At 46.6% G+C, this 25,656-nt stretch overlaps 1 protein-coding gene across 1 annotated transcript in view; it reads left to right on the top strand.

Moving 5' to 3' along the window:
- The first annotated feature begins 2,223 nt into the window (after positions 1-2,223).
- The window catches only part of KANSL1 (KAT8 regulatory NSL complex subunit 1), an 83,320-nt gene continuing 59,887 nt past the window's right edge, over positions 2,224-25,656 (top strand). The window contains 2 exon segments of the mRNA XM_054088227.1: positions 2,224-2,363; positions 12,236-13,622. Coding sequence (XP_053944202.1) covers positions 12,319-13,622 — 1,304 coding nt within the window. The 5' untranslated portion in view covers positions 2,224-2,363; positions 12,236-12,318.

Here is a 25,656-nt window from a genome sequence, read left to right on the forward strand (position 1 = left end):
GAATTCTAGGCAGACTTGGAAAAAAAATAGTGTTAATAAAAGTTCGGAGGTATTTATGGTGTTGTAGGGTCCTGCGTCCTAGCTTCCTAAAGAGCTGCCCAAGTGTGGTGGGGAGAAACAAATCAGGAGAAAGCATGAGGCTGCTGTCGGAGTTCACGATGTGACTGTCTTTCACAAACAGTATTTGTTACCTTTATGAACAGAATATATTATCCCTGTGATCTGTCTCTCTGCTGTCCTTAGTGGGACACTTCTCTTGAAAAACTCCTAAGTACGAGCTAAGTTTTGAGCATTTGTGATGTCAGCACAGACACAGTCAGTATCTGCCCTCTGGTGGGGGTTTGGCTGCAAATGTGGGTGGCCACACAGGCAGCTCAGAAAAAATAATGAAATACGTTGCCCGTGGATTTCCTGACTCAAACTCCCAGCTGTAATGACAGTCTTATGGCGTGATTTGTTAAGCAATATGTTGGATTTCAAAGAGCAATAGTAGCTCTTTATAGAGTGTCTTGAGTCCGAGTCTCTCCTTACAGGAGGGGAGCATTGCTTTTCCCTTTGTGGGGCAGTGCGATTTGAAGCAAGAAGAGGAAAGAAACTTGTCTGTGTGCTGCGTAATCCAGATCAGGATTGTCCATACTTGCTGTGGAAACAGTACCCATAAGGTTTTACTTAATTCTGCAGCCAAGACAGTAAACTTATTTTTTTGCTCTAAACGCCGTCCCTGGAGCAAGTCTGCTCTCTGACTGCATCTAACAGCATGCACTGCTGTAGCTGTTTCACTTTGCAGATGAATGATGGCATAAAGCAGTTTTTCATTGGTGTACCTGCATTCATGCTGTAGAGGCAGCACAGCTATAGTGAGGGGAGAGTAGGGTGCTGCCTGCAGTAGATCTGAAGTCCAATTTGATGTGTCAGCCCACCAGAGGGAAAGTGCGCCCCGAATGTGGGTCCAACCACAGCGGTACAGATTGGCATCACCCTCGTGCCAACAGCAAAACTGAAGGTCGAAGAGGTGAAGTGGATTCTGCAAACCCAAACTCGTTCTTTCTTGCTCCACTGCGTCTCATTGTGTCCAGTGAGATGGAGTTTATCAAGCAGGGGAAGACAGAACCCTCATCAAGGGGTGAGAAAACCTCCCCTGGTTGGCTGCAGATCGCACTCCTGAGGTTTCTGACCCTGTGTCTTATTATGAGATTTGCCTCTTGGTTGCCCTGGCCATGAGGGGCTGCATGCACGAGTGGAGCTGCTGGAGTGTGTAGACCCCATCCGGGGACCCTGGTGGGGGCTGATAATAGTGGGTGGGCGTGCGGGCAGGACTGAATTTCGCAGTAACACCTCCCAAGGGTGCTGGCTTTGGGGGAACTGGGGTAACACTGTCCAGAGCCGCTCTGGATTTAGGGCGCTTAGTGGCAGTTTGTGGCAGAATTTGGGGGAATAAGTCTGAAGAGCGCGGCAGGGCAAATGTGAAAGGAGCATGTAAGAAGCTCCTGGGGCTGCAGGTGGAGGTGGAAGAGGGAGAAGTGTTGCTTTGGAGAAAAACTACTTAAAATAATGCAAGTTCTTCTGTAGGGAGCGGGCTGGGAGAGAGAAAAATGAGACTATATTGTTTTTTGGTGGAAACATTGAAGAGGGTGACAGTTTCCGCAAGAGGCGGGATCCCCACCCCTCACAGCTGCACACGCCCCCGGGGCGTTCGGGCTTGCGCGCGGAGCGGGCGCCCCCTGTCGGGCGGCGGCGGGGCAGCGCGGCGCTCGGCGCGTCCGCGGCGGCCGGACAATGGGCGGCGGGCCCGCCCCGCCCCGCCCGCACTGCAGCTCTTCGGCGCGGCGGCGGCGGGAGCTCGGCGGGGCCCTCTGGCTGCGGGCGCGGAGCGGGCGCGGTGCCCGTGGCGGCCGGCGGGGGCGCTGCGGCGCTCCCCTCCTTGCTTCCCTCCCCCCTCCCTCCCTCCACCCCCCCCCCCCCGGTGCATTCTCCGGCTGACGGGAGGGGGAGGGCAGAGAAGGAGCCCGGCCGCCATTTTCCGAGCCGCGCCGCCGCCGCGCTCGCCCGGAGCGGGGGGGAGCGGGGGGAGAAGAAAAGCGCCGCAGCGCCCGCTCGGCCGGGCCCGCCCCGCCGCCGCCCCGCGCCCCGAGCCGGGGGTGGGGGGGCCGCTCCCCGCGCCCCCCCCCCCCGCCCCCCTCGCAGCCCGGGCCGCGGCCGCCGCTTTGCGCCCGCCGCGGGAGCCGGGCGAGCCCATCCCCCCTGCCGCCGGGGCGCGCGCGGGCGGGGGGGGCGCGGCGGCCGTCCCCCGGCCGCGCTCGGCTCGCCGGCGGCGCCCGTTCCGCGGGGGCCGCGCCCGGACCGCGCTCGCCGCTTGTCACGTGGTAGGTGCCGCGCGCCGCTCCGCGCCTCCCCCGCGCCCCTTTGTTAGCGCCGCCGCGCCTGCCCCGGCGCCCTGCGGGGGGGAACCGCGGAGGAGACCCCCGGTTCCGAGCACCCGGGCCCGGCCGAGCCCTCACGTGGCCGTGGCCCCCGGGGAGGAGGGGGCGGGGGGAGCGCCGGTCCCTAAGGGACGACGACGAAGTTTTAAAAGTAAACAGAAAAAAAAAGAAAAATTGCATCACGTCAGTGTTGCTGTAGGCGCGGAGGGGAGCGGCGGCGCCGTCCCGGAGGCGCTGCCGGTGGGTCCGTGCTGTCACCGCGCTCCGCTCCGCCCGGGCGGACAATAGCGCAATCGCCCCTGGAGTCCGAGCTGCCGAGCCATTTTCCTGTATTTACTTTCCGGCTCCTTATTCTTTATTTATGGGATTTTTTTTTTTTGTTTTTTTTTGGTGTTTTTTTTTTTTTTTAATTTTTGGGTTTTTGTTTTGTTTTTTTTTCTTTTTCTGGAACCAGCCCTGCCGACCCAGAATTATTTTTCCCAAAACAAGGTCGAAAAGCACGGCTATCCCGAAACGCTTTCCGCGATCGGTACGTGTGTTTATTGCTAGCACGGAATCGGCCTCTTCCAGTGCTCGATTACAGAGAAATTCGCCTCCTTTTGGGTATAAATAAGGATCGTGCAGAAGGAAAAATACACTGGGCTTATTTTCTAGGAAAAAAAGCAGACCCTCCTCCCAAACCGAGGCGTCGTGTCTCCGCTTCTGATTTGCGTGCAGGTGGACCAGAACGCCAGCACTGTATGGATTATATTGCTTGTTATGTAAAATGCACTTGAATGACAAACTCTAGTTTTCCGTGAAGGCAGTCAGTATATGGGAGGAACTGCAGGGTTTCTGTTGGTTTACACTGCCCCTTACATTTTGAACTGGTTTGGGCCATGCCCGTGTTCGGGGTTACATCATGTCATGTCTTGTGCACAGTGCGATTTGTGCCTCTAAAAATAAGACGAGGTAAAAGCCCCTTTCTGGGCAGTAGGAAAGTAGAGTTCTTCGGCTGTGCAGCGGTCCCGCTGACGACAGGGATATGAAACACTCCGGGGGGGGCAGCTGGGGTATTACGTGTCTGCGTGTGTCTGACTAAACCTCTGCCGCAGTTAGAATTCCAGGGATCTGTTTGTATATAGGTGTTCTCTCTTTAAAAGTCTATATGTTCTTTTTATAGCCTTTGTTTTCATGGAGGAATCTCTGATGCTCTTCCCCTGCTTTAGCACAGTCCACTTGAATTTCCATTCTGGCACGGGAGCGCTGCGGGTAGCAGCACCGTTCGATCTGGTTATGTTATTCTCTAATTGAGAAGCCAGCAGCCTTTAAATGAGCGGAGGAGGGGATGCAGCAGAGCCGACCCAGTGGCTGGGAAGGTGAAACTGAGGAAAACCCTGGCCTGGACCATGATCCCCAGGCAGTTCGCTTTTCCTTCCCAAGGTGTCCGCTGTCAGCCACCGTCACAGCTGAGAGCAGGACGCATGATTTTTGGCGCGGAAGGGATGGGGAATGATGTTTTTTTTGTAGTCATAATGCCAGGGCAGCACAGCTGTTGGGCTTACTGGATTGATATGCTGTAGGAGCAGTTAATCGTGGAACTCGGCTGTTATACTGTTATAGCTGATTTGTAATGATTTAGCAATGAAGATGACTTGTGTTCCCTCCTCAGAGATGTTAAAGCAGAAGATGACCAGGCAGATGTGGCCGTGTGTTTCTTTTATGCTTTTTCCTTTTTAATGCTCTATTTGAGTGTCATTTGCTCTCAGCGATCATCGGGTAACTGGAGAGCTGGTGAAATTCTGACATCATGCAAGTCAGGGGTGAAGACTGAGCAGTTCTTTGACCAAAGTCACTTCCTTTGCCCTGTTTATAACTGTCTTTTTGTGAATGCAACTGCCATTATCTAATGAACGCACTGAACAAAGACTGACTCTGGAGTTTCAGCGCTCCACCCTTTTTCTGCTCAGGCAGCGCATGTTGAGTGTCCTTAGGAACCTCGAAAGACTTTTCCAGGGAGGATAAGACCTGATGTATATAGCAAAGCAAAGATAAGGCCTGAGGGCTTCTTAGATCCTACCAAGGCAGGGAAGGGGTAAAGCTTGGGGAGGAGGAAGAAAGGACAAGCAGCATGTATTTTGATTTGATATCCTCCCCACCCCCTATAATTTCCCTTTTCCAGAAGCTTATATTTTTCTGGAACTATTTTTTGAGAGTAGATCAGGGATATCTTGGCCCACCCCTGTTCAAGAGCGCTTCATTTTGCATGTTTTTGTTTTGTTTGTTTACTGGACTGTGTGGGAAGCAGGTGGGCCAGCTGATGCATAAGTGGGAATTTAATTCAGTGGAAGTTTCTCGGGTGGATCACATGCTGATTAGACCAAATAATCTGAGTTCTGCATGCTGGCCTCTGTTCCAAGAGTTTATTGTTTCATTAAAAAGAGCCTCTTGGTGTTTGGGCAGTCGGAATGCCAGGTGATCTGAGAAGCACCGCTTCTGTTGCTGCATTTTATAAATACCGTGTCCCTGCTCCTAACTTCCAGGAATACAATGTCTATTTGGAACGAAAAGCAGTGGAGATTTCAGCCTGCTGCTGGGCTTGAGAATCCTTTGAGCTTTGTAAATAGGAGTTTCGCTGTGCCTTCAAGGATGCGTTTTCTGTGACAAATGGCTTAAATTGGAATAAAGGCTTTCTGTTTCTTCTCGGCTGGGCAAGGAGTTGTCATACCCAAATCAGCAAGAGCTCTGGTGAGGGAGGACTTGAGTAAACATAATTCCATTAAACTCTGTGCATGTCCTCATCGGTCTGAGTTCAGCCCTGTGTTTTTTTGGAAGAGGATAGCTTGGAGAGGTTGCTGTTCAGATTTCAAAGAAAGCTGGAAAATAAGTGTACATCCCCCCGTGACCCCTTGTTATGGAGTGTCCACCCTCCCCATTAGCAGATGGCGGCCGCAGTGTAACCTGGTCCAGAGAAGGAGGCAAAAAACGAAATGGGATGTGCCGATAGCCATGATGACTTAATTGTGGAGGACAGAGTTTTGACAGCTCAGTATCTGGATTTAACGATGGAACTGTGCTGTTTGTCTAACAAAACGAGGGAAAAAGATTACAAAATCACATATGAAGAGAGGAAATGGGAGTAGCTGTCAGTCCGAGCAGGCCACATCTTCATCTGTTCCTTATTCTTTTCCTGCAAACTTACTTTTTGCAGATTGGTGGAAAGGCAGGTGCTTAAAAAAACCCAGCTATTTTTAAAAAAGTTTAATTGAAATGCACACTTCTGTGTCAGGGGCTGCTTTGAGCCTCAGAGATGTTAACAGGAGGTGGACCTGAAAGATTTCTTATTTTCAGCTCTGTCAAACTCTTTTGAGAGTGCTCTCTTTGAAATCTTTCTAACTTCTCGTTGAGGCCTGCAGTGACGGAGGATATGACGGGAAAGGTTACCATGAATTTGCCTTGCACTAAATGAGAAATAGCAAATTGAGTTCATGGTGTAATTATGGCCCATAAAACGGAACCTGCGACATGTGATTGAACATCGCCCTCCATTAAACAAGTATCTCCATTCATTGGATGGAGTTCATATCCTCTTGGTTTTGCTGCTGTGGCAGTTGTTGTGGATTGTCCTCTCTCCTTTGAGATCTGAGGAGCAATAAAAGCTGAGATGTGCAGTTCACTGAGCCTGCGTGTCCTGGAGAACTGTGTTATGAGCTCCATTCAAAATAAGGTATTTAAACACAGCAGGTGACTGGTCTGTGAGGCTGGGCAGGGATTGAGTGGTTGGAGACACTAATTCCACTCCTCTCCATTCTGTTATTTCCTCTGGCGGCCACAGCCTGTTAACACGAGCCACTCTCATTTCTGTAGTGACAGTCTGTGCCTTGTCATAAAATGTGAATTATGAAGGAGGTGCTGTTGGCGGGGTAGGAGAGTGTTAAAAGTTTTGGTGACGATTGTGTGCTTTTGAGCAAAGTTGGTATTCACCTGCTGAATGAAAATTTGTCTTTAAAATTAAAGAGCAATTCTGATTTTTGTTTAACTTGCTCCCTGAGTCCTGAGTTCAGGTTTTCATATTTCCTGGGCAAGTTGCCCAGTTTATGTGAAAGAAAAACAACATCTCTCTGATACTGGATGAGGAGAGACCCGGATTTCACAATTAAATCTTTTTTTTTTTTTTGCCTTTTGTTTTTCTTCTGTCCCGTTATTGTTCTTTAAACCACATTTCCTTTCATTTGACTGTAAATGGCAACTTTGTTCTGAAGAGTGACTTAGCAGCAATGTCTATTTTTATCTCCTGCCACTTCATTTTCCAGGTGAAGGAATTCTTGCTTACAACAACTTTCCAGTACTTTCCAGACTTTTGATCGTGGAGGTGACAGTTAATCTTGCTTTGTGGTGTTTGTTTTTCTTTCTGACATGGTATTGATAAAACCTTCTCTGCCTGGGATTGTGCAACTGGTTTGGTTTATTTATATCCAGTGAGAATTCACAAGCATAAGAGAAGCTGTTCTCGAAGGAGGCCTCACGTTGCTGGTCTGGAGTTGACCAAAACACACTGCAACTCATGTGGTCCAGCAAATGGAAACTAGCCGCTTTTTTTTTAGTTTTGAGGGCTTCTGGTTGGAAACAAAGGCTCTAAAACCGAAGCTCGGTAATATCTTTCTAATTTGCTCCAGTGCATAGGTACTGTTCCCTGAGATGTTCTTAATACTAAAATTCTTATTTTTCCATGAGAGATTGGTGTGAGTCTGTAGTGTTAATATATCTGGCAGGTACTCATGTATATATTGTAAAAATCTGTGGTTATGGTGTATGTTCTTAACCTTTTTGTCATTAATATTACCACCTCCCTGCCGTTGCCCAGATGTGGGTCATTGTTTGCATACACTCTGACAAACTGTGCAATAGCTGGCCTGTCAATAAGTATCACCCTGTACTTGCCTGTCACATTTCCTTAATCAAAGCTTTGAGAGTTACTTCTCACATAAGTCTCTCCCTAAACTGGCAAACATCTGTCTTAAAACTATAAAATGCTGAAAGGTGGTAACAAAAGGCATGTAGAAGAGCTGTTATGCATAATAGTTGTAACTTCTGGTAGATGTACTAATTTGATGCAGAATGTGTTTCTAGACCTCAGGGTGTGAGCTTGTATACTGAATACCTGCATTCTGAGTTCCTCTGCCTGCTGAGGTTAGAAGCCTTGCTGATGTATTTCCATTACAAAATGAAGTGTATAGGGATTTTACTCTAGCAAGTTTGGGGTTTATTGTTGCTTTTTTTTTTCCCTTGTTGTTATCTTTTTTTTCTCTAGAAGGCATTCAGGGGTCGGCTGCAGCCTTGGTTCGTGGTGGTGGGGAGATGGGAGGTAGGAATTGGTATAGTACTTAGTTCAGGGCAGTTTTGCCTTTAGTGCTTCTAATGCAACAGCACCTTCATCACAAAACCTATGTGTTGGATGGGATGGAACTTTGGAGGTGAGGGAGTTTGCAGGTGGTTGTGTAGTCATTTGTGGGGAGGCATGTGTCTAACACAGGTTATTTGTCAGTTATACGTGTGTTAAGCTGCTGTGCAACCATCCGTAACCTCTTCTGTCTTCACTTCTTGTGCAAGTTGTAGGAAGAAGAGAATGAGCCCAGGTGGGTTTGGACTGGTGCGTCATAGGAGGAGATCTGGGGAAGTGAGGAGGTCTCGCAGCAACTATAAAGAACTGTTCTTGTGTGGTTTGGCATGTGATGAAGCTAGACAGTGTGTGCGGGAGTTTGGGTATAGTGTCAAGGGTCTGTGCTGTAATTGAGGGAATATAAATGTGCAAAGCAGATGTGTGTGTCACCGAGCAGTGCTGGGAGGGATTGAAGCAGAGGCCATCTAGTCAGGCAGGTACAGGCTTGGCAGCCTGAGAAAGGTGCCTATGGAGGGTCTCGTGTCTTCGAGGAGACCTGTGGGAGAGAGGGTATGGAGAGCCCTTCTGGAGAGAAAGTCGAATGAGTGTTTAGATGGATGGGCGAAGAAGAGACTAGTGAGATCTCCCGTGTCCAGGACTTGGAGCGCTCCTGCTCTTCTCATGAACCTCACTGAAAGCACAGGCACTCAGGTTCTCCCCCAGAAACTCACAAGATTCTGGAGAACAAGACCTTCTTGTGTTCCTTCTGGGCATATTTTCTGAGATGTGGCACAAGATGATGTGCTCGGAAACCCGGTTCTCCTTTCAAGGTCTGATTGTAAAAGTGGGTTTTAAAAAAGCAGATGGTTCTGGGTGTTTGTGACCCAGTAGCTGCTTTCAGGATATAGTGTGACTGGATACATTCCTTGTGCCTGCTCTAACATCCCATCCTTGTTCAGGCCTTCTTCATGCGCTTCCCTCTCCTCTGTGTTTAAAAAGCATAAAGAGTCCGAGTGTTGGTGTAGTCAGTGGTTGGTAAAGCCACCTGAGTAGGCCTGGTGACTTTGCTCCCTCAGCGACCTTGTGTGCACTCCTTAGAAAGTGGGGGAAGATGGACGAGTTACGGTTACCCTGGTTTTACGTGCTTACTAGAGCCTTTCATCTTCTCTCTGTTAATTAACGCTACCTGCTCTGGCAGTGCTCTAGTTTTATAGAGAAAATCAAGAACATGCTTGTGCGTTTTGATCATTATCTTAAGAAACATTGTAAATGCCGTGTTGGCCTTCCAGAAGCAGCTCCTTTTGGATCTTCCCAAGTGAAGTGTAGCACAAGGTGTCATGCCATGGCTGTTGAATACAGAGCTGGGGCTTGTACTGTAACGCACATGCTGTGGTGGTAGAACTGGAGCGGGAATCTGTTTCCTGTGATGGTTCTCTACCAGCAGGACTTCTGGAGGAGGAAAAGCTTCTTGGTCACACACGTCTCAGCTCAGGTGCTGGAGTTGTAGATCCTGCAGAAATAAACAGAAAAAGGGACCTGTGGGTGCTCGCCAGCAATCTGCTGATATTGATGGGGAATAGCAGTTGGGTGTAGAACTTGCCAAGGTGGTTTTGAGTCCCAGGGGCAGACACAAGATTCAGGAGAATTCTTTGAATTACTGTCCAAGAATTTTGAGAATGGCTCTGAAAGTTTCCTCAGACTGTGTCCATGAGAATGACCTCTTCTCTGCTCCTCTCCCTATGGTTACCTCACAGGACGTCCCTTACCACCCTCTCGTCTCCCATTCCTTGTTAAGAAGAAATTACTGCTAAGTGTAATTCAGCTTTAGTAACAATCCAAACTTAGAAATGATGGGGAGGGAACATGCTTACAAATGTTCCTTAATGTTTTTTCCAAGGGTTGTTCGCAAAAGTAGAGATCTAATTCAGTGTTCGCAAAAACAGTGTTCTTTTGGCACCACAGGTGGTTTATAAGGACCTAAATAAAATTCAAAAAAAGTTTGCCCAGTAACTTGTAGAGGTCATCTTTAAGCTGCTAGAACAAAGCCTTATTCTTAAGGGAGACTTTCCAGGCTTCCAAAGTATTTTAAATGCTGTCCACCCAACTAGAAGTGAAGCCAAAGGGAGCTGCAGTAGCTTAGGAGGATTTTATTTTATTTGTACAGTGAGTTTGCTAACCCGGAGGAAAACGCAGTGTGAAAGTTTTGCTTCTCTTTTCTACTTCTGTTAATTCAACTAAAGCTGATGACCTTCAAATTTACTCTAAAATACTCTTTAGCCTAGGTGAACTCCTAAGTGGCTGCAGTGCCGTGCAGATGTGTTCATAGAGAATCATTACATGTGGCACCACGAGCAGAGTTTTCTGCTTTTTGCAGAATTATGGGTGTTTCCTAAGCTGCTCTCAAGACCCCACGATGCTGTGGTAGTGATTGTGGTGAGGAGCGCTGATCCAAGAGCCTTCCTTTGGGAGGCAGACCAGCATTTCTGTAGAACTAAGAGTGCCCATTGGGAACAGTTGTTCCATTGTACGTGTCTCTATAGGGAAGGTCTTGGTCAAAGCCTGGAGTTGGGGGGAGGTCTTTTATTCTGACAGTCTTCCTCCCTCCTCTCCCAAGAGTGTCGTAGCTACAAGTGGAAAGTTCCTTGCAAGTTCCCCCACCCCCTCCCAGTAGTCACGTTCAGGCTTTGTTTGTGGACCCAAATGGTGACTAAAAGCCATATTCAATGAGTGTGCAGTGAGTTTTTAGGCATCCAGAATCCTTTATTCAGTAAGGACAAGGTGTAGTTGATTACAAAATATGTGAAGTTCTGTCAACAGGGGACTCATGAAGTCTGAACCTGTCTCCAGTGCCTCTACTTCTGTTACAACAGCTTCCAGTCCTTTTTACCAGTGCCTCTGTGAGTGCATCCTTTCTTTCCTGTCTCTTCCTCTGTGTCACCTGGCTGTATTTGGCAAGAGAGTTAGCAAGACTGCGGATGATTAGAATTGTAGATCTGACAAGGACCCTGCCAGCTGTCCAACTTGCATGCTCATTGCAAACCAAAGGGCAAATAACTTCGAGCCTGTCCTGCAGGACTTCCCTCCATGGGGTGTGGATTTGTTTCTCCAACCCAGCTTTGACTTTTCACAAAAATTTAGTTTGCAGAACTGAAGCATTTTCCATCCGTTGTGTCTGTCTGTGATCCCCATTACGGGGAAGCGCCTGGGGCAATGCTGGGGAGCTACTGTGGTACAACTGGAGGAGGCTCCTGAAACACAGAAAACTGTCTGTCAGTTTTAGTGCATTCAGCATATTCAGGTTTCAGTTAGTCCTCACTTTGCCTGTGAAGTGGTATAATAATTTGGTCATTGGGGTGTGTTAATGAACAGCTACGACATGCTTATTCAAATTTACGTGAAATTAGAGTATTGGCATATCAGGCAAGAGATCAGGGCACCTGCTTATTAAATTGTCATGGAATAGCTTATAGCTAGATACATTGTGCAGCAAAAGGAAGACAAAGTAACTGTTATGCATAGGTAGGGCAGTCTTGATGTGGGATCATCGGAATGCACTTAAAAACAAGGGGTTAAGAAACACTGACACTTTCAGTTTTAAAGAAAGTAGGTAAGTGCCCAGAAACAGGAAGATGATGGAGGCGAAAAGCTTGGAATATCCATGAATGAAAGCTCTTTGGTTGCTTCTCGTAAGGTGTTCAATCTAGTTGAGTTAAGCCCTGGCCTGCTATTGTAGTTGGAGCATAGAACTGCTCTGTCATGGTGTGTGTGGGGGTTAATCTTTGTCCATGTTCTTGAAAGAGAAATGGGAAATGCTAACAGTGGAAATCACCTGGCTTATTTGGAAATGTACTTCTGGGAAAGTGGGTTTCATATACACCATGGAAATGACTTCCTTCAAATCCAGAGCTTTCAGGGAAGTGGGTAAGGTTCCTTTAGCCATGAGAAGTGTAAGCATATGAAGGTCTGTTCCCCTCAAGCCCTGTCTCTGTCACAGGTTATAGTTCCGATTTGTAATTTTTAACGTGCCTGAGCTGGCAGTAGAAACAGTGAAAACATTTTTGCAGGTGTAGCTCAAGGATTTTAAAGATTAGGCTGATGAGCGGGTGACATTGAGAAATGGGTGTAACCGGGGCCAGATCTTTCCCAAAGGCCTGAAAGGATGCAGATGTGCTGGGGGGTGGGTGGACTGAAAGGTTAGGGTAGTAGATACAGGCAGGCAGTAGCTCATGGAGATCCTGAGGACCGTCTTGCACGTTGCGCCTTCTGGTTTTAGCTGCCTGGATGGGTCTGCTGAGCAGAGGGCTGGTAGCCAGAGGGAGGATGCTATGCTGAACATGGAGCTTGTGTGGCTTTACCTAGTGTTGAGTCAATAACTTTTGCTGCTGTTGACTATCTTGTTTACTTTGTTTTCTGCAAGTGCGATGCCTAACTTTGTGTTTTTCCTTCCCTTCTGTAGGCTGCCCTCAGGAAAGGCAGTGGGGGGCAGTGGAACTGGCCTCAGCACTGGGAGAGGCTGGACGTCCTGTCTCTCTGTGCTGAATGGCTGCGATGGCGCCCGCTCTCACTGATGCAGCAGCTGAAGCTCACCACATCCGATTCAAGCTGGCTCCCCCGTCCTCCACCTTGTCTCCTGGCAGTGCCGAAAGCAACGGCAACGCCAACAACATCCTCCTGGCTGCGAACGGCACCAAAAGGAAAGCCATTGCTCCAGAGGATCCCAGTTTAGATTTCCGAAACAGCCCTACAAAGGAAGAGCTGGGCAAGCTGCAGCCGCTAGTGGCCTCTTATCTCTGCTCAGATGTAACATCTGTTTCTTCAAAAGAGCCTCTGAAGCTGCAAGGAGTCTTCAACAAGCAGACAGTCCTTAAATCTCACTCTCTCTTATCTCAGTCCTTCTTGAAAACAAGTGATCTGTTGGGGAGGCAACCGGTATTGGAATTCACTTTGGAGAATCTAAAAACAATGAGTACTAATAGCCAGCCACCTCTCCCACAAGCGCCTGTAAATGGCTTGGCCAAGAAATTGGCCAGAAGTACTACTTCAGACCATGAAAACTCTAGTTCTGTGAATGGTGGGAAGTGTGCTCATCCTTCTCCTGCCCTCCAGGGTGTTGACTGTAATGCAGGAGGTTCTGAACTGGGGGACTTGAAGACGGGGTTGACCAATTGCACTCTTCCACATAGAAGCCTTGATGCAGAGCACACAACTCCATTTAGCAATAATAGCACTGCAAAGAAATTTTCCCTTAATTCCATGGAGCAACAGCGGGTGCTCGAGGGCAGCAGTGGAGAGACTAGGTTGCCCGAGGTTGCCAGTCATTCTGACTTTGGGAGCAGTAAGCTGGAGGAGCAGAAACCTTCTCTGTTGGCTGGTCACCATAGTGTTGTCGACTCTGAGATGAGGACGAGGGCATTGCTGCGACGGCAGGCAGACATTGAGAACCGTGCCCGCAGGCTGCAGAAACGCTTGCAGGTAGTACAGGCAAAGCAGGTGGAGAGACACATTCAGCAGCAGTTGGGTGGCTTCTTGGAGAAAACTCTGAGCAAGCTTCCAACTTTGGACCCCCTGAGGCATCGGAGCCAGCTGATGTTGACCAGAAAAGCAGAAGCAGCCTTGAGGAAAGCTGCGAGTGAGACAGTTACGTCAGAAGGCCTAAGCAGCTTCTTGAAGAGCGATTCAATATCGGATGAACTGGAGAGATTCACGGCCAGTGGTATGGCCAACTTGAGATCCAGCGAACAAGCGTTTGACTCTGATGTCACCGACAGCAGCTCAGGAGGAGAGTCTGATGTTGAAGAGGAGGAACTGACCAAAGCAGACCCCGAACAACCCCACGTACCGTTGTAAGTAGTAGTTGTGTCTTGCTTAGCTCTGATGAGGGGAGAGCAAAGTGAAAGGTGGCAGATGGAGAATCTGGTTTGTGTAGGAACACTTATTTTTTGATGGGCACAGATCAAAGAAGTAATTCTTAAAACTAGTGTGATGTGATTTGCAGCACACATCCTAATTTGGGCAGCACATGCAGCATGAAAGTTTCATGCGTGCAGTAGTGGTTGGTGTTGTGGTGCAGGAAGTCCTGGAAATGCTGGCTGGCTGGAGTGGTGCAAGCATGCTGCAGATACTACAGACAGATCGCTCTTGGATGGGTTGGACACTGAAATTAAACGTTTGTCTTTTTTACAATAGGAACCTTTGTGGTAAAGGAGTTCTGTAAAGTAAGGCCAGTCTGAATCTCTGTAGCTGACAGCAGACTTGTGACTGGGGAGTTACTTTTTTTGTGAAATGAACTGCCTGGAAAAAAACTCTGAAAGGATTTGGTCCAAGTGCGAATGGAAGCGTGAAGTGAGTGTTCTCTTTGTGAATTGTTGGGAATTTTCTTCTTGACTGTCAGTTGCAGTAAATGATAATGACGGTCTCATAATTATGTTCTTAACTGGATGCTATTTGCATATGTGTTGGGTGTCAGTTTGTATGTGGAGGAGGAAGAGCTTTGTCAAGGCAAAAGGTCCTCAGACAGGTCAAGGAAGAAGAGCAATTCTTCCAAATGCAAGAATTTTTCCTGGGAATGTGCACGCAATATTTCGAAGCAATCTCTTAAAAGGCCATAATCTGAGTCTAGTCTGTGTACAATCTTGCTTGCACCAGTAGATAATCTCTTCCACCCTGATGGACCTGTTGAACTTAACACTCAGTCTGAAATATGGCTACAGTTGACAAAAGTCTTCCCTACTGCTGTCACAGGGGTCCTGTTTGGAATGCGGATATCTTTACAGTCAAGGCTGGAAATAGTCACCAGAACTTTTGCATGCCTGCACCATTCTGGGTTTGTTCAGATCTCTGTAGAGAAACAACCGAATGCATTTTGATACCTGTTGTCCAGAGTAACATTAATGGCTTGTGGAGTGCCTTGTGACACAAATTTTACTAGACTAGGTCAGTGGACGTGAGCAGTTTGTGTACTTGGTAACTTCATCATCTTCCAGACCACGCTCGTGGATGAGTGCTGATAAGCAGATGTTTCAGGTCTTGAATATTAAATTCCAGCTAAATGTCACATCATGTTTTGGGATGTTAGCATAAGATAAATTTCTGTATGTCGAGTCTTAAACTTGGCGTGAATTTGGCTTTCTCCCATCACAAAGCTCATAGTTGAGCATGTGATCCATGCTGGCTGACATAAGGGTATTCTTCTGCTGTTAGAGATGAGGGTTTAATAAATTTATTGATGTTTTATATCCACAGACTTACTGTTGGGATTAGTAATAAAATTGCATTTATAAGTATTGTAATTGTTATTAGGGGAGGCATTTGATTACAATACTGTCCAAAGTAATGTTCAATTTCCCGTATTGTGGGTTTCACAGATTCACGTGTTGTCTAGCAAAGTGAAATTTCTTTGCCACTCATCTTAATCCCAAGAGGAAGTGCAATATTCACAGATGTGATGCGTGAAATTCTTTGCTGACTTTTCTGCCCTTTGTGTTAGTCACGCCTTTACATTCCCCAGCCTCTTGAGTACTCTTAAACTGCCAAAGATTTCAAAGCTAATATAAAGAACGCTCCTCTGTTGTCTGTAGGCTCAGAAGCTGGTGTGTGTGCATACTGGCATCTAGACCAGGCCCACCAAGCCTAACGCAGTTTATACTTGTGGGTACGCAGTCATCATCTCCCCAGCACTGACTGTCTTCTTGGTGTGGGCGCTTTGGCATTTCGTCTCACCAGCTCTGGTGTGGCTTGAGTTGAGGCTGAATGCACATTTGTGCTTGTTAGTGCAACTCCTGAAGTCAATCTTAAGATCTGGTATGAGCATCTGGATACTAAATATCATTCCTTTCAAAGTAGTGCTAAGAGACAGGAAGGGGAAGAGCCGACTTTTCCACTGGGAAGCTGCCTTGGGCCAGCTGATTGTACAGAACCGTTGTTTTACATTTGCGTGAACACAGAACAGCGAAGGCTCTTTGTAGGGTTGCTCAAGCATGGCTGGATTTTGCAGCTTGCTGAATTGATTTATTGGAAGGATGATTCTTACTCTCATTATTTTAATTTTCATAGCAAGATGGAGTATCTTAATGAGTGTAAAATGTTCTGTCTCATCCCTCAGTTGGTGTCCCTTGGCTATGTATTGCTCCTGGGTGCCCCGGCCTTCCACCGAGAAACTGCATACGTGCTTCAGTGAGGGCTGTGGTACAAGCAGTGTGTCTTGCAGCCTGCTTGCTGTGAGTGACTATGCCACCGACTGCCTCTGGGATTCAAGTAGAAGCATGGAAAAGAAACAAAGACATGTTTACATCGTGCTTAGATAAGAGCCGACCTTTGAGTTTTTCTGGCATGGTGGCACTCCGGAATCAGTATCTGGTCAAGGACGACCTTCGAAGCATTTGAACTTGTGCGGGCGTACCTGATCTTGGCTATAGAGCACCATATCACTGCATCTTTCCAGTGGCGTTGGGATCTCTCAGAACTTTCTACATCTTTTTAAAGCACTTCTGGACCTGCTGCCCAGGAAGGTGCTGTAGCTCAGGGGCATAATCAGGCCGTCTTGTAATGCATAAACAAAGCAGGGAGGTATTCGTTACACGTTAGGAAGCCCTGCCAGCTCTGGGCTGGGTTTAACTCCTGGTTCTCATGCAGCTGATGGGGCAAGAAAGTGCGTGCAGACAGGGTTGGATCCTGCTGTGTTCTTAGGTTTGTGTGGATCGAGGACCACCGTGTTGCATTTAATTTGCTCTCAGATTAATAATGTACAACTTTCTGCTTCGCAGCTAAGATCCTCTTAACATGTCACTTTAAAAGTGTGTGTGGTGGCAGAGTTAGAATCAAGAGAAGCTTTGCCTCGTCTCGGTGTGACGAAGGCAGGTTGGAACCTCCCTGTAAAGAATCGCACTGAACTTCTTTGACTGGGTGTGACCGCAGGCAGCAGCCGTCTGTGACTGCAAAACCTGTGCTACTTCGGAAGGGCTAGAATGCTGTTGTTGGCGTGGTAGGATCAGGAGCTGCTGTTTGTGAAAGGTTGCTCGAAGCAGGGCGTGCCAATTCCTTACAGTGCCAGAGAGCTGCTGGCTGGGCTGTGGCCTTTAAAGCCAAGGGATGATATAGCAAGTAATCCAAGTCCCGGTGGTTCTGTGGTCCTGTACTAATACTCAGAAGTAGGAAATGTTTCATGTGGCTTGTGCATTTTTCTAGGAGTTGCTTTTCTAAGGCTGGTTGGCTTCTTTGGTTGTCTTGCATTTCACTGTAGACTAGTTTGATTAGAATGTGTCAATCCTTTGAGTTACTGGTGTGGAGCAGTGACATGGTCATGAAGTTGGTGAGCAGTGTGTGATTTTATCTCTGCAATCCCCAATGTCAGTTGTTGTACCACAGAAAAAAATTTAAGAAGGTAGTGAAAACAAATATTTAATTGCAGCTTACTTTTGAGCTCAGGTTTCTTATCTGAAAAGTTGCTGTTTGCATGGCAGTTACATCAAGCTGCTGAGAGTGAACTGCAGTTCCTGGTGACTAACATCTCACACCACCTTTTATGAGAGTTGGACAGTGCCTCCAGTGTGCTCAGCTGTGGTTGTCATGATGCCGATGGCCATGATGCCTAAGCACACTTTAATTATCCCCACTTACTGATGGGAAATCTGAGCATCTTCTGCACTTCAGTGTTGCAGTGAATCATTTCACAGCCTTAGAGCCTGTGTGTTGGCTCCTCCCTGTGCTGTGTCACATCATGGTGCCTTGATTTCAGAATTGCTGGACTTGGAGTAGTAATGAAGATTTCTCACTAATAGATGGTTTTGTCAGCACTGATTTCAAAGTCCGGCGTTGGAGAGGGGTGTACGTGGCACTTGCATCAGTGATTGTTGGAGGGCAGTTGCAGTTGGGTGCATCAGTTTGGCTGAGAAATAAGATTTTGAAATTCTGATTTTTCTCGTCATTGATATGCTTTTCAAGTGAGAGCACAATAAGGGAAGCCTGTGTCTCAAAGAGCTGTTAAATAGCATCTCTCAAATTTGTGACTTCCTGGAGCTATGATTCTAATGCAAATTCCTTACTGTGGGGAGTAAGGAAGCTTTTCCTAGCGGTCACAAGTGCTGCATTGACAGTGATCACCTGTCCAAGTAACTGATTGGTACAGAGTTACATTTCTGGTCTCTACTCTTTATGACTTTTCTGGTTATCTGCTTGTTTTTTTTTCGGAGTTTTCCTTGGTTCTTTGACTTGTAGCTGTGCTTGTCCGCTCTGACGACAGCACAGTGCTTGACCTGCTGGTTGCTCTCAACTAGTTAACGAAAATGTGCATATTGTTGACTAGCATGGCCTATAATCCCCGTGCCTCTCAGCAGCGTATGTTGGTTCAAGGTCCTCAAGCGTCTTTCAGTTGGGAGGAGAGAAAGGAGCAATCCTGAACATGTTTCTTGCTTTCCTTTTAAAGCAGAATAGCAGAGATCAGTTCATTGTTGAAAAATGCTTAATCGGGTATCTAGAGAAGTAGGACACTCTGCAAGTCCTCTTGCTTTAAGAAGCGAGGGCAAACGAGAACTGCTGCTTGAGAAAGAGCTTAAGAAAAGCAAGTCAGTTGTTACTCTCCGGGGAATGCTGGTCACAGTGCAGCCTTCTAACAGATACAGTGGATGCCCAATAAGATGTTTCTGGCTTTATGTGAGCCTTGATTCTCCGCAGACCTCATTGGAGTGTGGAGGGGAGGTTAGGTGCTCATATTGCTGTCCAGCAGAAAACTCTGTTAAGGCAGGGCACCGACTTTCACTCTGAGGGAGTTTGATGCTTGGATAAATTTATCTTTCTGGGATGAAGTCACAGCTGTCTCAAGGGGAGCAGAAGGGAACCAGAGCTTAGCGCTGGGTCACCTGTGCCAAGGGTAACAGTGGAGTCGGGTGCTGTGGTGCAGGAAAGCATTTTAATTCAGTATTGGGGGGGTTGAATGCGAGCAGCATCTTTCTCACAGATGTCTTCAGTGCTCTTGCAGGATTTGAGGTTGTTCTTTTTGGAGTCAGACCTCATGTTTTCTGGACTGTGGCTCTGGGGCTTGGAGTACGAAAGATAATGTGGAGGGCTGGAAGTGATTTGGTGCCTGGCATTACCAGTAAACTTACTTTTTGTCTCTGTAGCCCTTACCCATGTGGGGCAGTGAGTAAGAATGGGCTCTAGTTCAGATTTTGTAGGACTTGCAGGTGCACTTTGGATAGGTTGCATATTTATATACTTTACTTCTTGTTGAAAAAAGCTGTCAAAGCATCTGTAGCAGCAGAGAAAAATGTTTGTGAAGTTTGTGAATGTGAACTGGCGTTCAAGACTTGGCGTGGTAACCACTGCTTTGCTACAGTCTCCTGTGAAATTGCAGTTACTGTTCGAGGAAGGGAAAGGGGCCCCGTTTGGAGCTGATCCCCAGTATTAAAGTCTAATATACTGTTGTGGGGGACAGGAAAAAGGCTCCTGTATTGCGTTACGCCAGCATCTGTGAGCAGCTACAGTTCAGAGCTGCGTTTTTACTCATGCTAATACTGACACAAGATGAGAAGTGTCTATATGATTAAAAGTTGAGCGATGGCAAACGTAAGCTTCCTTTAAGAGATTATAAAGGTGTATGTCGTGCATTGGCTTTTCTTCCTGAGAGATTTTGTTTTTCATTATGCAGTAAAGTGATTTCCCCCTCGCCTTTGTTCTCTCCTCCAGGAGATGTGTTCTGGTTGCACTAGCTCGGCAGCAGCGCTGTGCTAGACTTCCAGCTGGGGGAAAATGTTTTCTTTGCTAAACTGGCACTACCCCAAGAGATTTTTCCACAGAGTGTGTTTTGGGCACACCCTGGATGTGGTGCATTTTGCAAGTGTCTGGTTTCAAAGATTTGAAGGGCTTGAGGGGCTTTGCTGGGCCATCCTCAGATAAAACACTTTAGGTAGAAGAGAATGTGGGAGATTGGCTTAGTTTTTGCTGGTAGAATGTCTGAATGAAAAGAGGGATTTAACATCCCGAACAGGTGAAGGCCTGTGCATTGACTAGTAATTCAGCAGATAAGCGGAAAGAGAAACTTGAATTGCTGTTGAGTCTGTTGCAGTTGCCCTTCGTGTCTCTGGAGCCAGATGGGACCTGGGGACAGTTCAGTTCTCCACTGCGCTCAGAGTTGTCTCTAACATCTTCTGGTTCTGGCTTTCTGCATTTGAAAGACTTGCTGATCGTTGATATAATGAAATGGTTTGCTTAAGTAATGTCTGGCTCTTCCCCTCTCTGACCTTCTCTGTGATAAGGTTACTTTGTGGAATGCCTGTTTCAGCTTTGACCTCAGCACTGAAAAAGCTATTCATGGGAAGAGTACCTGGCACATGCATGCCCAGTTAGGGATGCAGTTAAGGGTGCCTGTGGTTTCTCTGTAGAAAACGCTTTGTTAGATTTTATCACATCAGCAGTGAGGGGGATGATACTTTGGTGAAAGAGAACATTTAAAATAGTCAGTCAGCAACTTGTCCTGTGGAGAGCTTAAATTCACCAGTGTTGTTGTGAAGATGGGGTGTCTCAAAAATTTTGCTGCAAATTGGTGGTGTTGAAGATAGCTCTCTTGTTGCCTGCACCTTTTCAAAACCAACCTCTAGCTTTGTGCCAGAACACCCATGTTGTTCCAGCAGTTGTCTGGGACACGTGGGAAGGTCATCCTGGTGATGTATTTAAGGCTCCTCAGTTAGTCGTGAGCCATCAGGTTAGTGAAGGTGAACAACTTGGCAGATGGCTGTTTTCTCCCCAGTGCTCATGTGCAGCCATGATGTCAACTGCAAACGAGATGTTCCCTGTGATGGCAGTGGCAGTTTGGCTGGTGCAGCTCGTGACACTCCTGCTTCTGCAGTGGATTAGTCTGTGCTGTCTTAAGAATAAGTGCAAGCATGCCCTTTCCAGAGTTGTTTAATTCCCAAAGATAGCCTATTTTAAAGAGCTGTAGCTCCCTTTATCTGTTAAATACATGCATCCTTACTGTGTCAAATACATAATTTGAGCTGTCTCTTAAGTAGTGGCACAGTCAGGGAGAGAGGGGGAAGGGGATCAGGGCTGACACACAGCTGCAGATCTCTCTGCCCTTTCTGGTGTCTCCTTGCAGCACTGTGCAGCACTGAGTTTGTCGGATAGTTTTGAGTGTTGTTTCACTTTTTGAAGTGCCTCCCAATGGGATGGATTTGTGAAATCTAGCTTCATTTGGCTGCTTGCTTAAAATATTGTGCAACTGAAAGCAACCAAACACCTCCCCCCCATAACGGTGTTTATTTTTATTTTTCATTAGGCTCAAAACATTTGGTCCTCAGATTGCCAAAAGCAGGAAATAAGGAAGCTCAGGGTACTCCATATGCAGCAGAGCTTTAGGCTTTTGTATTTGTGACGTTTTTGCAGTTTCCATAGTAACACATAATGAAATTGTTAGAAATGTTGCAGGGATTTTATTTGTATAAGGGAGGACTTCAAAATATTAATGGAAGGCAGTGTGGATTGTAGAGAAGTATGATTGTATTTTCTGTTCAGAGCAGACAAATTGATGTGAGGTAGAGACAAGTGATGTGATTCATTGTCTAGAGTGAGCAGCCATCAGTAGGGTGAACCTTGGCCAGAAAACAGAAAATAAGAGAACTTAAGTCACCTTGGCAATGTTTACCACAAAGTCTTTCCTCTCTGACACTACAGGTAAAGCTTTGGAAATGTTCTGCTGTCACTTGTTCCCCAGATAATAAATATTTTATCTTAGAGGTACATTTCATCCGCACATGTATGCAGTTGGAACTCATCTACTTCTTCTTCATGGGAGTCTCTGTAAGCTTGGTTGAGTTAAAATTGGATGTCTCTGCATAGAAGCCTTTGTAGCAGAGTAGTTCATACAGATTTGCAGGCAGTCTGCCTTTAGTGAATTCCCTGGCAGCTTGTACTTAATAACCAATATTGAGCTTCTGCTGTTCCAGGGCTGGTGACGTTACATTACATTGTCAAATCCAATCCACTCTTGGGTAAGAAGCAAAGGGTTTTTATGTAGATCCAGTAGGCAGAAATCACAAACAAAGGATTTCCTGAAGAAAAGGGGTTTAGAGAGGGATGTTTGTGCGCGCATATTTATGTGGGTGTAAGTCTGAGTTGTGGGTCAGCAGTCGTACTCCTAGCCCCAGGTTTCCAGGTGACCAGAGTCAGTGGAGGGCAGTAAAAGGCGCTGCGGTTTGTATGACTGTGCAGTTAAATCACTTATAGGAACCTGGCAAGAAATTCCTACTTTCCAGATTAGCTTAAACATCAGTGCACGAACGTCTCGCTTCCGTGTATCTTATCTGTGGTTTTCTGTTATCAAGTTAGATATTTAATTTTTCTATTATTAAGTTAGGTATTTAGCCTTGTGAGCTTCTGGCCTTGCCCCAGTAGCTTGTGGCTTGTAGGCTGCCATGAGCAGGTCGTTGTGATGGTTGGTGCCCTCTGGGTGCAGCTGACTTCTGGCTGGAGGTTCCCAACACCGGAGGTTCCCAACAGTTCTTTGCCAGGCTCTGCATCACTGCTTCCTGATTTTCCTCTGTCGTAATTGCAAAGCGTGGGCATAGTGAAAGCCAGTTCTGCCCTGCTTTTGGCTTCTGTCTGCATCAGATGCTGACGAGCAGTTAACGCGTTCCTTTGGCCCATGTAACTTTGGAGAGGCCACCTCCTTTTCATGGGGCAGCGCTTCGTTCTGGTTCATTCCTGGGCCGCGGGATGTTGCAAGCGTTGCTGCTCCTTCTCTGTACTTGCAGGCAGTGGGCCATCCAGTGGGATGAGCGGCTTCACTCGTGGAAGCTGTTATGCTGAGTAAAGGTACATTGCACTGCAGGAAGAGAAACTCTTGCACCCTGGCTTTGTTTCATCTTGCTTCTGCATTCTGGATGCTGTCACCCAGTGTCTGGCCTCAAGAGTGCTTGAGGAGGAGGTGAATGTGTCCAGAGCTGGGTTTGGCAGTTGCTGGTGGCCTGTGCCTTGTGTACTCCTGCAGAATCTTGGAAGGTCTGGTGCAGCGGCTCTGCAGCGGGGCATGACTTTTCGCCTGTGGCCTCTGCCCATTGCTGCTTCTTCAGGCCCTGTCGGGCCCTGGGTGTTGGCACAGACGAAAACAGAGTGCCCTGCTGTGTCTGCGCATGGAGGGGCATACGTCCAGTTCAGAGGTGGGAAATGAGCAAGAGACAAGTGGCTTTGAAGGTGCTTTTGGTGATCTGGGCTTGGCATGTCTTGTCAGCTTCTGACAGAGTTTAATTGCTGTGGTCCTAGTTCTTGATCTGGATAAAGTTCCTGATTGATGTGAAGAGGTAATGGCTTTCCACGTTCCTAGTGGGTTTTTTCTCTGCTGGAGGCTTACATCCCAGCAGCCAAGGGGAGAATATTTCTGTTCAGCAGAATCTCCATTCCTAGGCTGCGCCAGCAGTGTAAATTAAAGTCACACCAACTAAATCTGCCTGGTTTTTATGTGAATTGGAGCCCTTGTCCATGTGACTTCTGCTATTCCAGCTCTGGCTATTTAAAAAAAAAAAAAAAAGGAGACAATTAATCTTCTGTGGTTCTGCATTTTGAATGCAGAACACTTGCAGGGCTCTTGCTCCATGTATGCAACATTTTGTGGTATTGGCTTTCTACTAAAACAAGAAAATTATTCTCTTTCTGCTCCTTCGGTGTTGTCGGTAGCTCTCTTGCCATTCGCAGGAGTTTCTGAAAGTCAAAGGGAAGATGCTGTTTGTACTGAGACCGCAGGAAATAATTTCAAGAAACAACCACATTAGGAAATCTTTCAAGTCATGAAACGCTTCTCCTTTGTCAAGGCAGATTAAATTGATACAGATTAATTTTCAAGTATATTTAATCATAATATGCACACCTGAGTGTCATCTAATGCCTTCTCAAAGGTTTGTTGTGCGCATATTGGTCAAGGCCTCACCATTTTAAATAAAATAAATCTGAGTAGTAGCCAACCACTTAAAATTTCTTCTATGTGGTGACTCATATTGTGCCTAAGGACAACTTTCCATATTCAGCCCTTGCTCACCCCCTCATCATCCCCATCTCCTTGCCTCTGGAAACGGGAGAGGAGCCCAAACCAACTTAACTCTGGGTTGTTTAAACCAATTTTTAATAAGTGATACTTGTAGAAACTCTTACCTGAAGGCTTTGATTGCTGTTGTCTTATGTATTTGATCTCAAACTGGCTTCTCAAGTATGTCACTTGTGAGGGAGAGCGGGTAGGGGAAGGGGGTGTTTTAAATACTGTTTTATGAATGTGAGCTGTTCTTTGAATTCTTACTAACAGGCTGAAATCCCATCTGTCTCCAGTTACAGCAGCTCAGGACTTGTTCACTCTTTCGTGTCAATCTTTGACTTGTCAGATATGCCGTGGCTCCCCTCCTCTCACTTCTCCATGAGTTCCCCTCCTGCATTCATGCCTCTGTCTTTTTAGTAGAAGGAATTCTACTTATTTTTGCAGCCAATTCTCCCATGTGCTGGCAGTTGGGGCACTACTTATTTTCAAAATAGTCTCCTCTGTGGAGAGAAATCTTTCATTACCCATCCTAGTTGTCATGGCATAGATCTGCCTTTCCCCTCCCCATTGCTTGCTGTTACCAGGCATGCTTTGGTTATGTTAAACTCATGAAACAAATGCCTCTCCAGCTGGTATAGGTAACCCTAGTCAGATTAGCTGCTCTGCAAATTGAGTTGCCTATTTCACTAATGTTTTCTTGTGCTTAAGCAAGTGAATCTGTGCTAGGACAATGCACTCACCTGTAATAAATTAAAGGAAAGGTGACTTCATTAAGCCTTTTGATGGCTGTATGAAGACCTAGCGAACATTCATCAACTATGTTTCCCTGAATTCTCTACATGTATATGAGTTTCTCTCCCCTTTGCTCTTCCCTCCATCCCACAGGCAGTAGCTGCCTGTTTGCTCTCTCCTCTGCTCTCTGGCCTTTGGTCACTTCTGCAGCAGAGTTCCTGCTGGACTGAGGTTTACCACTGCCCGGTTGGTGGGTTGGCTGCCCAGGAACTCTGGTTGTCTTGACCCACTTTCCTCTTTGTTCCTTTCTTTTTCCATCCTTCCCACAACTTAAAAAGGTGATATCTGAAAACCTCTTGGTTCCCAGTAACGCAGCTCCTGGAGAGGACAAGCTGTATGGAAAATATCATGGTTTTTCTTCATTGTTGTCATGTCCGTGAAGGCTTTGATCATAAATTCCCTCATGCTTTTAGTTTTTATGCTTGGAGCAAGTGATGACTAAAAATTCAGCATTGAGGAGGTAACCTCCGCAGTCTCTCACAGCAGTAACGAAGTGCTCCCGCTAAGGAGAGTCTGTTGCTGTAGCTGAGCGTTACTCGTGCGTCTGCTCTAGGAATCCTCTCTGTATTGTTGCTCTCTGATGTTGCGGCATTCCTCAAAATTGCTTTCATCTAGTTCTTGTCTGCTTGTTAACAACCATCTGCATCTAGAGCACTGCGCTACATTAAATGTTTGCCTTATATAATTGAAACTTTTCTCCCTTCCTTTTGGAGCTTTCTAGTAGGATTTTCTGGTTTTTTCCCCCTCTCTGATGTAGGTGTTTGAATTTCTCAGCTAGTCAAATGAGTACATATAGTAATCTTCCTGTTCTGGGTCTGGCTGTAGTAGTCTAATTGGAAAAATATTTGGTTTAACTTAAATTTATTAGGCCTGGGAGAAAATGGGACTATTTCTTCCTGCTTGAGAGGCTGAAAACAAAATTTTGAGGAATCCATGTCTGGTGAAGCCTTTTCTCCCATAACTTTTCTTCTGGTCCTGTAGAGATTGATTGGAGTTTTAAAGCGAGTTGGCTGCTTATTGCGCGGTGATGGGGAATTTTGGTCAGATACTGGGATGTGTGTTTGCCTGCCCCTGCT

The sequence above is a fragment of the Cuculus canorus genome, chromosome 25, assembly GCF_017976375.1.
Source record: "Cuculus canorus isolate bCucCan1 chromosome 25, bCucCan1.pri, whole genome shotgun sequence".
Taxonomy (NCBI): Eukaryota; Metazoa; Chordata; class Aves; order Cuculiformes; family Cuculidae; genus Cuculus; species Cuculus canorus.